Source organism: Dasypus novemcinctus, chromosome 23 (assembly GCF_030445035.2).
Source record: "Dasypus novemcinctus isolate mDasNov1 chromosome 23, mDasNov1.1.hap2, whole genome shotgun sequence".
Taxonomy (NCBI): domain Eukaryota; kingdom Metazoa; phylum Chordata; class Mammalia; order Cingulata; family Dasypodidae; genus Dasypus; species Dasypus novemcinctus.
The window spans coordinates 11,953,263-11,969,008 of NC_080695.1; the positions used below are offsets into that span (position 1 = coordinate 11,953,263).

Below are 15,746 nucleotides of genomic sequence, written 5' to 3' on the forward strand. Positions count from 1 at the left end.
CGCCAGCGCCCCGCGCCGAGGCTGTTCCCTCGGTTGTTCCACCCGCCCCTGGGCGCGGCCTCTCTCACGGCAAATCCCGGGTACAAACTGGCAAAGCCACCCTGCCCCGCCACCCCGTCGGAACCGGGTACAATAAATAACGCCGCCGCCGCACGCCCCTCCGCGGGCTCCCCGGCCGGCCCCGCTCGCCGCCGGGCCCCGCGGCACGCCGAGCCCGCTCTAGGCCCGGGGCGGGAGGGAAGCCGGGAACGGGGGCCAGGGCGCCGGGGCCGAGGGAAGGTGCCGCAGACCCCCGCGGCCTGCGCCCCGGCCACCCTGGGGAGCTGCGCCTCCGTCGGCCTCGGCACCCGGGCGCTCACAGGATGGTCTCCTCGAGGGCGCCTGCGGGCCCCGGGAAGGCGGCAGAGCGCTCGGAGCCGAAGCTCGTGCCGCCCGCGAACTCCAGCAGGGTGCTGCCGCGGTCCCCCGCGCCGGCGCCCGCACTCGGACCCGCCGGGCCCGGCCCCTTGGCGGGCGCCTCGGCCTTGGGCGCGGGCCCGGGCGCGCCGCGGTGCGTCTTCATGTGGGTCAGCAGGTGCGAGCTCTGCGAGAAGCGGCCAGGCCGCAGTTGGCGCAGGCGTAGGGCCGCTCGCCCGTGGTGCGTGCGCTGGTGCGTGACCAGCACGGAGCGCTGCGAGAAGCGCTTGCCGCACTCGGGGCACGGGAAGGGCCGCTCGCCCGTGTGGCCGCGCCGGTGCTTGGCCAGTTGGAGCGCTGCGCGAAGCCGCGGCCGCAGTCGGCGCAGCGGAAGGGCTTCTCGCCCGTGTGCGTGCGCCGGTGCCGCTTGAAGTCCGAGCTTGTGGCCGAAGCCCTTGCCGCAGTCGGGGCAGCGGTGCGGCTTCTCCTCGGCGTGCGCCCACTGGTGCCGCGTCAGCGCCGCGCTCTGCCCGAAGCGGCGGCCGCACTCGCCGCACGCGTAGGGCCGCTCGCCCGTGTGCGCGCGCCCGTGCGCCGTCAGGTGCGCGCGCCGGCTGAAGCCCGCGCCGCAGACGCCGCACACGAAGGGCTTCTCGCCCGTGTGGCCGCGCACGTGCGCCGCCAGGTGCGAGCCGCGGGCGAAGCGCGCGCCGCACTCCGGGCACGGGAAGGGCCGCTCGCCCGTGTGCGTGCGCCGGTGGCGCGCCAGGTGCGAGCCGTACACGAAGCTCTTGCCGCAGTCGGCGCAGCGGGTGCGGGCGCTCGCCCGCGTGGTAGCGCTGGTGCTTGGCCAGCGCCGCGCGGCGCCCGAACGTCTTGCCGCAGTCGGAGCAGATCCACGGGCTCTCCTCCTCGGCCAGCGCGGCGGGCGCCGGCTCGGCCAGCAGCCCCCCGACGGCCGGCCCGAACGGGGCCGCAGCCCGCCGCCCGCGCCCCCCGCGCCGCCGAAGGGGTCGCAGGCCAGCCCCGCGCCCTCCACCAGGGAGAGCGGGCCCGGCAGCGGGCGCCCGTCGGCCGGCAAGCGCTCCGCGAAGTCCGGCAGGCCCAGGAGCGGGAAACTGTCCGGGTGCAGCCACGCCTTGGGGTGCATGGGGAAGGGGAAGCCGAGCGGGTGCGAGGACGGGCCCTCGCCCTCGCCCAGGCCGTTCCCCAGCTCCGGCGGTCGCCGCGCCGCCTCGGGCTCCTCCTTCCGCGCGGGGCTGGGCGCCTCCTCGGCCGCCGCCGCCTCGCCCTCCTCTTCGGCCGCGCTCGCCTCGGGGCCCTCCGGCTCTGCCTCCGCCTCCTCGGGCCCCGCCGCGTCGCCGGGCTCCCGCCGCGAGCTGTCGCCGCCCAGGTCCGCGCAGCCACCGCCGCGCCGGTGGCGCTGGAAGTCGGCGCGCAGGCGGAAGGCCTGGCCGCAGTCGGGGCAGCAGTGCGGGCGGTCGGCGGTGTGCACCGCCTGGTGCCGGGCGAGCGCCGAGCTCTGGCTGAAGCTGCGGCCGCAGTGCGGGCACGGGTAGGGCCGCTCGCCCGTGTGCGTGCGCTGGTGCGTCACGAGGTAGGAGCGGCGGCCGAAGCCGGCGCCGCAGAAGGCGCAGCGGTAGGGCCGCTCGCCCGTGTGGATGCGCCGGTGCGTGACAGGTGCGACTTGTAGACGAAGCGCTTGCCGCAGTCCGGGCACGGGAAGGGCTTCTCGCCGGTGTGCGTGCGCTGGTGGATGGCCAGGTGCGAGCGGTACACGAAGCCCTTGCCGCACTCGTCGCAGCCGAAGGGCTTGACCGCGGCGTGGTAGCGCTGGTGCTGGCCAGCCGCGACCGGTGCGGGAACACTTTGCCGCACACGTCGCAGGTGGTCTCGGGCCGGCCGGCCGGGGCGGCCACCGCGGCCGGGAACGCCCAGGGCTCCAGCAGGTTCGCGCCCGCGTCCCGGCCGGGCAGGAGGGGCTTCTCCTCCGAACCCTCGGCCAGGACCCCGAAACCGCCGGGCTCGGGACCCCAGGCCTCCGGGGTCTGCGCCGAATCAGAGTCGTCGGGGCCCCACGTGCCAGGCACGTCACCCACGCCGTAGGCCGCCGACCACAGCCCGGGGGGCCTCGTTCTCCTCCTCGGCCACCTCCGCCAAGAAGTCCTCGTCGTCGTCCTCGTGGTCCTCCAGGTCGTCGGCCCAGAACCAGGCCCCTGCGGGGAGGGGGGCCGGGAGAGGGGTGAGACCGTGGCGCGACAGAGGGCCTCAGGTGACTGCTCACGCCCCACTCTCAGCCTCCCCCTTGGGAATTTGTAAGCCGAGTAAGGTGCAGGGGGGGGGGTGCCCTCCCTGCCTGGGCCGGCCTCCACCAGCCGCAGGCGGCCCGTGGGCACTCTAGGACCCGGGTGAGCTTGAGAGCAGCTCCCTGGCTCCTGCGGAACCTCACGCCTGCCTCTGGGCCCGAGGCAGGCGTCCCCGGGGGTCTTCCCACCAGCCTGGGGTTGGCAGCAGCAGGCTCAGAAAGGCGGCCCCTGTGTGATGGGAGCCCCGAGGCCAGCAGGTGGGGCGCCCTGCACAGGGGGCTTGCAGGACCCTGGGCTGTGCACATGGGAACCAGTCCCAAGTCAGCACTAGAACTGAGCTGGGAGCACCTGCCCATCACGGCTGGCCAAGGCCACCTCGAGCTCAAGCTTGAGCTCCTCCCGTTCTGCCCCTCTGCAGAGCTGCACCCCTGGACTCCGAGGGGCAGTGCACACAGCACAGGTACGGAGAAGGCCTATAGGGCTTCTCGCCTTCTTACCCAGGGCGCTGACGTGCCTGCCATCCCGATGCTCCCAGCAGGGAACCAACCAAGTCACTCAGGGAACACGTGGGAAGGGGGGGATGCATGGCCTGGGGGTGCCCCAGGTGTTCCTAGGCACCTGCACACCTGGCCCCACGTGCACCTGTGTTGTGTCCTCAGAAGCCGAGCACCTGCAATGGTCCCCTCCTCACCGCCAAGGCCCCGGCACCAGCCGGCTGGGGGAGCCTGGACCCCCAAGCGCTGCCCTCAAGGCAGACCCTCGCCAGGCTGCTCTGTCACGTGCGCCAAGTGAAACGAAGCCAGCTGGACCCAGAGGCCTGATCCCAGCTGTCAGCACGTGTTTCAGATGAGAAGAGGAGAAAGTGGGCTTATTTTTTTCAGCTTTGCGTTGTAAGTATTCTATCAATAATAGCATGCTATTATACTAAAACTAAGCTTTAAATGTTTTCCGGTTAGTAGTGGAGTGCCTTCCAACCTCCCCGAGAGCTGTGGAGGAATGGTGGGAAGGGGCCGCCCTCCTGAGTGACCCTCCCCAACCCGGGACAGTGGAGCAGCCCTGAGGGCAGGAGTCGTGGAGGGAGAACTGGGCTGTGGCACTGACCCACTGGGAGTTGCTGCGTCCCAAAGATTTTGCCTTCAAACTCTGCTGAAGGCTGCTGGAGTCGTTTTTAGAGACCCCCAGAGCCAAAGGCAGGGGAATCAAGACAGGGAAGGGGGCCGGCTCCTTGTAGGGGTGCCTGGGGCCAGTCAACACTTGCTCAGTCAGTCAGGCCAGGCAGGTGCACTCCAGCTGGCAGCGCAGTCACCAAGAACGGGGCACAGGGGACCAGGCCCCAAAGACCCACTCTGCATGCCTGCTCCCAGGCGGGAGGGCAGCCGGAAAGCCCTGGCTTGGGGGGTGAGGGCAGCCCCAATCCAGAGGAGACTTGGCAACCTGGCCCCAAGGGCCAGAGCTGGCAGGCAGCTTCTCCAGGAACTGGGACAAATGTGGGCAGCACCAGAAGCACTGGCAGGGAGCGGAGGCCAGCACTGACTGCCGAGGGTGGGTGAGTACCCTGCATCAGGGCCACCTGGGGGCCCCGATGGGAACCCAGGGGAAGGCCAGCCTTGTTCCCTTTCCTTCCGCCCCAAGTGGCCCCCAGGAGGGCGGTGCAGGCTGCCATGGGGAAGGGGCAGGGCTCTGGGCGCTGGTTGCTGGGCTCCCCAGCTGGGGGCAGGCAGGTGCTCTGACCAGCGGTGGGGGTGCAGGCATGTCAGGACAGGACCCAGTGGGCCACACCCGGCTGCCTCCAGGGTGGGGGTGGGGGGAGGACTGGCCCCTGGGCAGCTGGCCCTGCACCTCCCTGGGACACCTGTTGCTGGGAGTCTGGCCTGGGGAGATAAGCCAGGGAGGCTCTGGGAGGGTGCTGAGCAAGACGAGGGGCTCCCGGGTGCAGAGCGGGGGCTCGGCTGCCTCTGGAGGGGAGAAGCTAACGACTCGGGTCCTGAGCCGGGTGGCCCTGGGTCAGCATGGGCTGCTGGCCCTCTGGGCTGGAGCAGATGCCAGGAGAGGGCAGGCGGGGTCAGGGCGAGGACGATGGCCTCAGGAGGCCGGCGAGGAGGGACGGGCTAAAAGCCCCAGGAACAAGGGCTGTGGCCACTGATGGTCGCTCCCCCTTTTCCTCAACAAATGCCATCGTCGGTCACGGCCGCCTTCTGCAGGGAGTAGTGTGCTGGGCTCCCCTGAGAGTCTACGGGAAGTGTCACATCTGGGCTCGCCATCCCGCTGGGCTCCACCAAATGAAAACGTGCTGAGGCTGTCCCTTACGCCTGAGCCCCAGATCTGCTCTGTTCCACCTCCCTCAGCTTTCCCTCAAGCGTGTGGACTCCGGGTCTGTGCCCTGGCTTGACCTAATTCTACCGGGGCCCTGGGCGAGTCATTTAACCTCACCTTCCCCGTCTGTAAAACGGGTTCACAAGGGCACCCGCCTCGTGGGCTCTGGTAAGGATCAATAAAGGCTGCGACGCGCCTGCACTACTGCCTGGAAGCACGAGTACGTCGTCTTAAGGGCTGGGGCACCCCGCGGCTGTGTGTACTCTCGATTCCCAGGGGGCCTCTGCGGTTTGTCCTGTGCTGCCCTTGTTTGTAGTTGCTCAGGCTGCCCCTCAAGTGTGCCCGCATGGGCCTCTCCTGCCGGCACGCTTGCTGTGACCTCACAGCTGCACAGGCAGACTCTCCTCTCCTGGGGTGGCCTGAACCCCGACCCCAGGTGGGCCACCAGCCAGCACCATGCCCCATGCTGGCTACTTCGTCTCCCTGACTGGACAAGGAAAGGCAGAGGGAGGATGGGGGGGCGCTCCTCGGACACGGTCAGCTGTTTCCCCCACTGAACAAGTCACGGGGCCACCCAGAATCCCACCAGGCACACAGAAGCAGCAGGCCCGGGACCCGCCTGCGCAGAGTGCTGCCGGGCCGTGCCCGCACTGGCCACTCCGGCTGGCTGAAGACGTTCCTGGGGCCCCGCAGAGCCCATCGCAGAGCCACCCCGACATCCAGCGCGTGACCCACGCAGGTGGGGTCGGGGCCCGCAGGACAGGCCAGGACCCTGCAGCCCGCCTGCGTCCCCGGGCTGCCGGGGAGGGCCCTGCGATAGATTGCTCTCTGTTTGGGCAACTCCTGCCTCGGTATCCCGAACCCTCCAGCTTGGTGCCACTCGCTGCCTGACCCTCACGCAATTCTGGGGGACAAACGTGCCCCCGGGCCAGGGTACGCTGCCCGCCCTCCTCCCCCTCCTTCCCAGATGAGTCCCCACTCCCTGCCGGGCCACTCCTTCCACACTGCCCGCACGGGCCCAGGGGCTGAGGCAGACAGGACCTAAGCTCCTGCTCCCGGCAAGCGGAGGGAAGGCCACGCCGAGGCCCGCCAGCCTGTGGGAGGCTGCGCAGCCGCTCCTGAGCCTCTCCCCCCAGGCTGCTGCTGCATTCTCACCTCGCCCCGCTTTCGTTTTTAGCTCGGGCTCGTTTCCTCGCTATCCTTCCCCGTGCGCTTTCTGAGCTGCTGCGGTCCCGCGAGCTGTGTGCCCCTCCTGCTCCTCACTTTCGGAGACAGGGCGGGGCGCAGCGGCCTGGGAGGGGAGCCCTCCTCGCCCCCAGGACAGCGTGGGGACACGGCGGGGCAGTGCTGCTCCTGCGGAGCCCAAGTTCGCAGGCACCTGGCGGCTCGCTCTGCAGTGAGCTGAGCAGGCCCGCGGCTCCGGAAGTTGGGGCAGGGCCTTCCAGGCGGGGGGGGGGGGGGGGGGGGGGGGGGGGGGGGGGGGGAGTGTGTGCCAGGCAGGCTCGAAGGCCGGGAGCAGGCGAGGGCTGACCCGCGGGAGCAGAGGGGGTGCAGGGCGCGCCAGGAGGGCAGGAGAAAACCATTCTGTGAAGGCTCAGGGGTAAGGCGAGGAAGGGGGTGGCACGAGGAACAGGGGGCCTGTGGCCCGGCCCACCCGGGTGCCAGGGGCTGCAGGAGGGGGACTGAGGCGGGGGCTGCCGGGCCACTTCCGATTCCCGTTGGGTGTGAGAGGCCGACGTGGAGACGGCAAGTGGGAGTCAAGGAGACCAGACTGGGCAGGAGGGCGGAGGCTGGGACTGGGCACAGCAGGGAAGGGGGGCCCGGAGTGGACCCTGGGCCAGCGAGAGAAGGCAGGTGGAGGCGGCGGCAGGGAAACCGAGGCGTGCCGTGTGCTGGGGCCAGGGGGCTCGGCTCAGAGAAGCCAGCCCCATAGATGCCGAGGCTGGGGCACAGCTGCGTGGAGGCGGCGGCCGCCCACCTGCGCCTTCCTCCTGCCGTGTTCTGCTCCAGTGCGGCCTGGAGCAGGCCGGAAGTGGGGTTCACCCAGGGTGGGGTTTTGCCAGGCGACTGCGCTGGGCGTTTGGGGTCTCGGCCAGGTGAGGAGGAAGATGGCAGAGAGGGGTGGGTCAGAAGGGGTGAGAGCGACCAGCCTCCCTGGCTGGCGGGCACTGCCGCGGGGCGCTACGGAAAAGGGACAAAGGGCAGGGCAGGAGGCTGCAGGTCAGCACTGGGAGGGGGCGGCCACACGACTGGGGGACCTTGGCCAGAGTCTACACTTGAGGTGTGGCTCAACTTGTCAAGGGACACACACACGTCTCACAAGATAGAGGAAGAGGGACAGTCGGGCTCAGAACAGTTGGCACCTGCCCTGCCTGGAGCCGGCAATTCCCACCTCCCAGCTGGCTCAGCTGCACAGGCTCAAGCGCAGGGCCCGCAAGGGAGGCCATGTGGTGAGCAGGCGCCAGCCACTTAGGAAGGAAGCCCGTAGATGATGCCCCCCGCCCAAGCAAGCCCGGGACACGTGGAGGCAATGCCTGGAGCCAGACAGGGCAGGGCGCGTCCTGGGCCGACAGTGAGTCCCAGCCCCAACTGGCCGCAGGGGAAGCAGGGGTCACGGTCCAGCTAGCCAGCCCTTTGGGGAGCTCTCAAACTCCAGCCAGACCAAAAGGGGACCAACCAGGCCTGAGCCTGCACACAGCTCTACCCCAGCACCCTCGGGGAAGCACGGAGACAGACACCTCCAGACCACGTGCCCAGAGACCGCCAGCAGGACCCGTGCCGTTCACCTCTGTAACTAGGGCAGCATACCTCTGAGAATCACCAAGGCCCCCCAGCCTCGTCCTAGAGGCTGCAGCACAGTATCTCACCAGCTGGAGTCCGCCCCGTTCTAAGCTCAGCGAAGATTCCAGAGGGGTCCCAGAGAACATGGGGCTAGGGGCAGGAAGCCACCTCGCATTACAACCTAAGTGCCTGCAAGCAGAGCTGCGCCCTAACCCCGCCTCCGGCAGGTTGCTTAGCCACTCCGAGAGGTCCATTTCCCGCTCGCAGGGTCATCAGGAAGGTGAGAGGCAGTGGGTGTGGGTGAAGCGTGTGAGTGCCGGGGGAGCGTGTGGGGGCCAGGGGAGCGCGTGGGCGCCGGGGGAGCGCGGGCGCCTGTGTTTTTACTTTACACCCACCCGCCGGCTGCTCCATGTCCCCTCAGGCACGTGACTGGCATGAGACACGCAGGGCACCCTCACTAGGTTGGCGTCGTCCCAGCCCAAAGCCAAAAACACCTAGAAGGGGCAAGGCCTTCCACGGAGCTTTCTGGAACACTGAGAATTCCCACGGTCCCAAGAAACACCTCAGTGGAAACCAGAGCCCCCGTCCTCAGGCTGAAGGTGACTGTTCGGGCGACTGTCTCTGGACGAATCGACACGGCTGGGAGAGTAGAGGGGGTGGGCGGCGGCTCTGGAGGAGGCCCCCACGTGCGGGCCTCCTGCCCGCGCCTCCAGAGCATCCTCGGGCAGGCTCAGCGCGGCCTGCCCGGGCAGAGCCACGGCGGCGGCAGAGGCCGGCCCTCACCTTCCTCAGGGGGGCTGAGCAGCCGCTTTCTCCAGAGATGCCAAAGGGGTGAAGCGGCCTCTGGATCTGAGGCGGGGTCGCTCACGCGCCCAGCACCGATGGCCCGCAAGCCCCTGGGCCAGCTCCGCCCGGGGCCACCAGCCAACCAAGCGTCAAGTCACAGGACCCCAGCTGGAGACATTTTCAAAGGGTCCTATGGGGACTAGACCAAAGGGCCTCCAAGGACCTCGCACCCTTGGGCCTCTCGGGGGCCGGACCCCAGCGGGCCCGAGACACGAAGGCGAGGGCTGGGCACCGTGCCCACCTGTCTCCAGCGCCCAGCCAGCCCCGAGCGGGAGGAGGGACGTGGGGGGCAGGGACCCCACGGCATTCCCTTCCAGGCTCACCTGTGTAGACGCCAGTGACAATGTCCCCCTCCTCGGGACGGGGGCTATCAGGGACCCAGGGTTCTTCCCCTTGTTCCAGCCGGAAGATCAGCTCAGGCTTGGGGATCGGGTATCCTGCCCAGGAAAGAAACAGACGGCAGCTGCCGGGCCTGCCGGGCCGCCCGCGCCCCGCGCTGCAGCACCTGCTCCCCGGCATCCTCTGCCTTCCCTGTCCCTGCAGGACCTTCGCCCCACACTGCCCTGCCCTGGAGGCCATGCTCCCTTCTAAGAGCCTGGCCCTGTCGACCCCCGCTCCCGTCCTGCAGCCCCTTGGCACACACCTCCACCTGCCAGAAGCCCACCTGCCGCCACCTGCACCTGCCTCCTCAGCCCTCGAAGCTTCTGGGAACACACAGCAGAGACCAGGGCTGGACTGGCAGTTCCACCAACGGCCTTCCTGGCTCAGGACACCCCCCGCCCAGAAACCGGGGGGATCCCCAGGACCATGCAGGGGGGTGGGCTAGCTGCGGCGTCCCCTTCTGTAAGACCCTGGGGTCTGAGACGCCTTCCTCTGGGGCAGCTCGGGCCCTCGCAGAGCCAGGGACAAAGGCAGCTCCTTACCCAGGGACACCAGGATCCCATAGTTCTCCTGCATGACATCCCGGTAGAGGATCCGCTGGCTGGCATCCAGCCGTTCCCACTCTTCCAGGGAGAAATACACGGCCACGTCCTCAAAAGTCACCAGCCCCTGGAAAACACAGAGCCCTGGACACTGCCCCAGGCCAGAGGCCGAGGGGCCTCCACAGAGCCAGTGTGGAAGAGGGGGTTGGCCCTGCCACGCTGCTGCCCCCATGGGGTGCACCCACACCCCACTGTTGTGGGGGGGGGGGGAACACACCCAGCCCGTTCTCTAAGGATTTCACCGGCCTCTGCAGCCCTGGGAGGCGGGCACCCCACCCCTTTCCAGAGCGCAGAACTTGGGCTCCGCCCACCACCCCAGGCCTCGCCTGGGCTGGGCTGGCCTTCACCCCGAGGCCCAAGGCCCTGGGGCTACTCCTCCCCCATCATGCGAGCACGCACTACGGGCACGTCGGCAGCGCGAAGGCCCATCCTGGGGGGACAGGAGGCCCCGACTAGTCTGAGCGTGGGCTAAGCGGGAGACCAGGCCCCGGACGGGTCTCGGCGCCTGCAGGGAAGGGGGCAGCCCAGGCTGGGGGGAGAGCCAGCGTCCGAGGCGGCCGTCAGGAAAGGGGAACCGGCACACCCCCCGGCCTGGGCTGGAGCCCCCGCATCCTCCCGCAGCCCCAGCTCCGAGCCAGGGCCTGAGGGTCGCGGCACGGCAGCTGCCGCCACCAGGGTGCCAGGGCCTTTGCAGGGAGCCCTGCCCCGGCCGGCTGACCGCAGCCTGGGAGGCCGGCTTACCTGAGACCCAGCCGTCAGGAACGCCGCCTCCTCCTCGTCCTCATCCTCCTCCTCCTCCTCCAGCTCATCCTCGTCCTCCAGGTCCTCGTCCCTGGCTGGAGCCCCGGAGGCCTGCGGGGCTGAGGGGAAAGGTCTGTAGGAGCCCCCTGCCCTCAGCCTCCGCCCCGGCCGGCCTCTGCCCCTCGGCACACAGGAGCCCCGGGCGACTCTGCCTCCAAACCCGGCCCGGGGCTCCGGCCCTAGCGCCCCCCCCCCTTGAGGCCCACAAGGTCGCCTGGCCTGGCCCCCCAAGCCCCCTGCCCCGCCCCCCCCCGAGCAGGCTCCTCCCCCTTACCCCCCTCCTGAGGAACCGCGGGCTGGGCGGCACCGCCACAACTCCGTGGCTCCTGGGTCCCCGCGGCGGGCCTCGGCTCCTCTGCCGCCACCTCCGCCACGTCCTCCTCGTCCACCTCCACCACGTCGTCCTCCTCGTCCACCTGTGCAGCCGCCTCCTGCACCTGCTGCTCCGCCGCGTCCCCCTCCTCTTCCACCACTATCTCCTCCTCCATCTCCTCCGCTGCGTCCCCCTTTTCTTCCTCCTCCTCCTCCTCCACCTCCTGATGGGGCTCCCGGGCCAGCCCGCCCTCCACCCTCTCCAGCGGGGCGGCGGGGGAGTCGGGGGCCGCGTGGAGAGCCGCCATCTCCTCCGGAAGCAATCCGCAGCTCAGCCTGCAACACAGAGGAGGTGCCCGTGAGGAGCCTGCAGCACCCGCGGAGGGCGCCCCGGGGGGCCTCGCCGGCCTCCGCGGGAGGCAGGAGGTGTACCCCCACTGTACGGACGAGCCTCCGCGGAGGCTCGCCGTGTTAAGTTGCGTGACCTGCTGTGCCTAGGGCTGCCCAGAGGGCCTCTCTCCACGACCCCAGTGCCTCTTTCCCACTGCCCCACAGGGCCTGATCCGGGAATGGGGCGGGCCAGGCTCCTTCCTGCAACGGAGAGAGGCCGGGGGCACGGGGGACCCTCACCCTGAGAGAGCAACCGGGAAGAGCGCAGTGCATCGTGGCGCTCTGCTCCACGGCGCCATCGGCACCGGCGAGGACGAGCTCCTCAGGGTGCTTCTCTAAGCCGAGAACTTTTGGGGCCGGGGGGTGGGTCTGAGAATTAAAGAGCCAGGTGGTCGGAGTCCTGGCGGTTCCCAGGCTCCTCCTCTCACGCTGGCACCACAGTGCTTTGGGGGACACGGCCGGGCCGCCGCAGCACGGTCCAGAGCCGGGAACCCCCAGGAAGGAGGCCAAGGCCTGGGGTCCCCGCACGGTTTCCCCTCAGCTCCAGTGGGGCCCCCAGGACAGGACCGAGCCTCGGTCTGGAGAAGCGGTTCCTGTGGCTCCTTTCCCAGTGTAGACCTAGGGGTGCGTCCAGCACCCGGCACCCCAGCAGTGTTGCGGTCTGAACTAGGCCATTTCCACAGGAAGCTCTGAGCTGAAAGTGAGCCGAGCCCACTAGAAACACCCAGCAATCCTGGGGCTGAGGGCAAGAGCCCCGGAAGGATCTTGAAATGCAGGGCCACACGGGCAACGGGGCTGCTCGGGCACGGCCCGCTCGCAGCGGACAGCATCTCCACAGAACCCCAAAACAGAGAGGCGCCCCGCATTAGGATACCTCAGTCACAAGAACAGGGGGCCGCATGGGCCCAGGGCCCTTCTGGCTCCACGACGGACCCCTCCACAACCTTCGTGCCAGGTGGAGGGGGCCCTCCCGGAGCACGAGGCCCAGCGACGCCCCCTCTGTCCCAGCCCACGTGTTCCCTCCTGCCTGGCTCCAGCTCCTGCCCCGGATTCAGGGTCCCTGAGCCAGAGGCTCAGGCCGCAGATCTGTGGCTTGGAGGGCCACCCTGGCCAGACTCCCCTGGAGACCGGCTCTCCGGGCGGGTGAAGGTGCCTGAGACCAGACTCGTGTGCCACACGCCGCCCCGGCCATCTCCGGGATGACGCAGCCCTGCCCAGCACCCAGGGCACCGAGAAGGCTTGGCACAGGCTTCCCGGCCTCCACCACTGCCTCCTGCTCCGGAGAGGGCTCTTCTCACCCGGGCCCCAGGCCACAAAAGCAGGCCGAGCTGACGCCTGCCATGCTATCTCCTGCCCGGCCACCAGCCAGGACAGCCTCTTCAGTCTCCCCGGGCCAGGCGGCCCACCTGAGGGGAACACCAGAATGGCCCCTGCTCAGCCCGGCCCGCGGCCTGGAGCGCTCTTCCCACTGGCGCTCCGGAGGCCGCTCCCCTCAGGGCTCACCACGGGCCCGTCTCCGCATTTAAGGAACGGTCTGCTCGCATTCGGTCTCCCCAAGCACCCAGGCGACTCCAGGAGGCGGGGGCTGCGGGGGCTCATCTCTGAATCCCCCCACACCGGACGCAGAGTAAGCGCTGGAGAGGCTCTGCCCCCAAAGAAGGCACCAAGTCGAGACCCTCTTTCCACGAGGTCCATCGACCGGGGAGGCCAGCGGCCGCCCAGCAGATGGCCCCGGGGCCTAGCCCGGCGGGCACCCCTCTTCTCCTAGACTCTAACCCCCAACCCAGGGGTTTGGAAATGGGCCTGAGAGACAGGGCTTCTGTTCCTGTAACTCAGGCCCCAGGGTCGTCCAGCCTCCCCAGGCAGGCTCCCCGGGCCCACCCACAGCTTGCTTCACTCTCTTCCTGATGCCACAGGGGGTCCGGCGACCAGTGCAAACCCCTGGTCCTCCTAGTCCCCGCTTCTGCTGAGGTCTGCACGCTGGGATACAGTGCCGCAGACGTTTAACTGGCGACAAGAGCGGGGAGGCAAGGGCACGAAGAGGTGGCAATGTTTGAAAACTTTGAAACCCTCCACGAATCCAATCCCAGGGAAACCACCAGAGAAGGGCATGGAAGGAGATGGGGGTGCACATGTGTCTAGCCCCGTTTCCCTCTGGGGTGGCCCCCCTGAGCCCTTCAGAGCTCCATCTTCTCCAAGAAGCATTTGGTCCCTGCCCACCGCCCTCCTCACGTGTGTCCACTACTCCCCGGCGTCAGGTTAGCTCCCGGCACAAGGCCATGGGGGTGGGGGCACGCAGCTCTCCCAGAGCAGCCCTCTTGCCGTGCCAGCCAGCTCCCCACGGCTGCCAAGACTTGCCCAACCAACCCAATGCCAAGGTCTCCCCACACGGACACTGCTAGGGGACCTGACTTCCCTGGTGCCTGCACACCTTCCCTTGGCCCTGCCCATCGGATTCTCCACCAAGCCCCAGGCCACCTCTGCCGCCACAAGGGGCAGCCCAGACCCCATCGACCCCCAGGGATGGGATACTGCATCCCCACCCCCCAGCCCCAAGCCCCAGGCTGGCAGTGAAAGTCTCGGCATAAAGCAGCTCCCGGGGGGGGGGGCTCCATTTGCAGAGCAGGCTCAAACCAGGCCCCCAAGGTCACGGGGCAAGCTCGTGGGGGAGCCAGGCCAGACCCACCCGCATCCCCGCAGGGCGCTTATCCGGCCTCCCCACGCCCCACCTCCAGCCGAGGTCCCTGCGGTGACAGCCCCTCCTGGAAGGGTGTGTCCCCAGGGGGCGGCCGCGGCCCAGCCCCCGCCCCTCCTCCGGCCGAGGAGTCGTGCGTGTGCCCCGCAGCCCGGCCCGCTCCGCGAGCCGCGCGGGCCGGGCCCCGGGGGCTGGGGGATCTGGGCCCGCCCTCCCCCCCGCCAGCAGGCCGGGGCCGGGGGTCCGCGGGCCGCGCGGGGCACGGGTGGTTCCGGCCGGGCCGCGCCGAGCGCCGCCGGGGCCCCGCGGCCTTCCCGCGCCCGGCGTCAAGGGGCGGACGCCTGCCCGCCGGCCCCGCCCGCACCTGCCGCGCGCCCGCGCCCCGCGCCCCGCGCCCGCACCCCGCGCCCCGCGCCCGCACCCCGCGCCCCGCGCGTCCCACTCACCGCGCGTCCCGGGCCGGCCGAGCCGCGGGCGCACGCCGGGGCCGGGGCCGGGGCCGGGGCCTGGCGCGCGCTGGGGGCCCCGCGCTACACAAAGTGACGGCCCCGGAGCGGCGCGGCGGCGGCGCGTGGGCACCGGAAGTGCCGCCGGCTCGGCCCCGCCCCGCGTGCGCCCCGGGGGGGCATTTCCGGTCACGCGGGGTCGCCCGGGCGCCTCGTCCGGGAGCGTGGCGGCTGGAGGGGGGCGGGCGGCCGGGCCCTGGGCGGGCGGGGTGGAGAGGAAGGCCGCCCCCACCTTGGGGACCCCCCGCGCGCCCCCGGGCCGCGCCCCTCGGGGCACCCCAACCCCAGCCGAGCCGCCTTGGTCCCAGCAAGATTCCACGGGGTGCCAGGCCTGCTGGAGGCGCGCCTCGGTGGCCGGGCGGGGACCTCTGTCTGACCCGCGTGCGCTCGTGTCCCCCGGGGAGGGGTCCTCCCGGGGTCCCCTGGGGCCGGCGATGGAGCCGGTGGCGGGTGCCCCCCGCCCGGCCAGCCCTGCCGGCTTTGCTTTTAAGGTCACCGCTGGCTCGTGACCAGCGGGTGGGGGAACGCACAGATGTGGCTGAGGACCGAGGGGGTCCGGTGGGCCGTGGCAGCCAAATGCATGAGGAGCCTGGGGTGCGGGGAGGCTCGCGGAGGAGGCACGCGTGGTGAGGACCATCGGGTGGCGGGAAGGGCCCAGCAGAGACAGAAGCTATAGGTGAGCCTGCGGTAGGGGTGGGGCGTGAGGGCGGTGGACTCACCCTCTCCAACCTGTCCGCACCCACCCCCAGGGGACCCCGCTGGGATCTGGCGGCGGCCACAGTCAAAAAAGTGTGGCCCGGGCGGCTTCCCGGCTCCCACCCGCTGGTCCCATTATCTTAGTACTTTTCTGTTAAAAGGTACCCCAGCCTTGACCCCTCCAGCCCGGGGTGCCTAAGGGCAGGTTCCGGCTGCTAGGGCTCCAGCCCCTCTGGGAACCGCAGGCCCCTGCTGCTGAGCTGCGCGGGCCCAGTGCGCCCGCAGACCTCTGTCCAGCACCCACGGCCTTGCCCTCCCGACAGCGGAGCACCACGCTGCCCGCCCCCCAGCCGAAAGTAACCCCCAGAATGGCTGTGTTGGCGCTTGACGTTTTAAAATTAATCACATTTAAAACATCGAGAGTCCTGCTCATGGAGGAATTGGAAAATCAGTTCCCCCCACTCCACAGGGCCAGAGTCATGATGTGCCCCGTTGGGTGAGACTGAGCTCCCCGCATCTGCTGGGCTCACCTCCAGGCCTGCCTCAGGCCTGTCTGGTCCTGTGGGTGGTCCTCCTGAGACCCCAGACCCCCACTCCACCCCGGGGTCCCCGGGATCTCCGGGGACCTCCCCTTCCTCCAGCCCCGAGAAGGCGCAACGCTGGGTGAGTGAGGGAGGCAGCCCCAGAAAGCCGGCGCGGTCCACGTGGTCACACGTCCCGG

At 70.0% G+C, this 15,746-nt stretch overlaps 1 protein-coding gene across 1 annotated transcript; it reads right to left on the reverse strand.

Moving 5' to 3' along the window:
- Positions 1-248: 248 nt before the first annotated feature.
- ZNF316 (zinc finger protein 316) lies at positions 249-14,391 on the reverse strand. Its single transcript, XM_058285753.2, is given in 15 exon segments — positions 249-598; positions 601-636; positions 638-744; positions 747-837; positions 839-1,207; positions 1,209-1,367; positions 1,370-2,076; positions 2,079-2,237; positions 2,240-2,525; positions 2,527-2,612; positions 8,966-9,079; positions 9,566-9,692; positions 10,367-10,485; positions 10,701-11,074; positions 14,270-14,391. Coding segments are annotated over 14 exon segments (2,949 nt in total). The 5' UTR covers positions 11,047-11,074; positions 14,270-14,391; the 3' UTR covers positions 249-355.
- Positions 14,392-15,746: the final 1,355 nt, after the last annotated feature.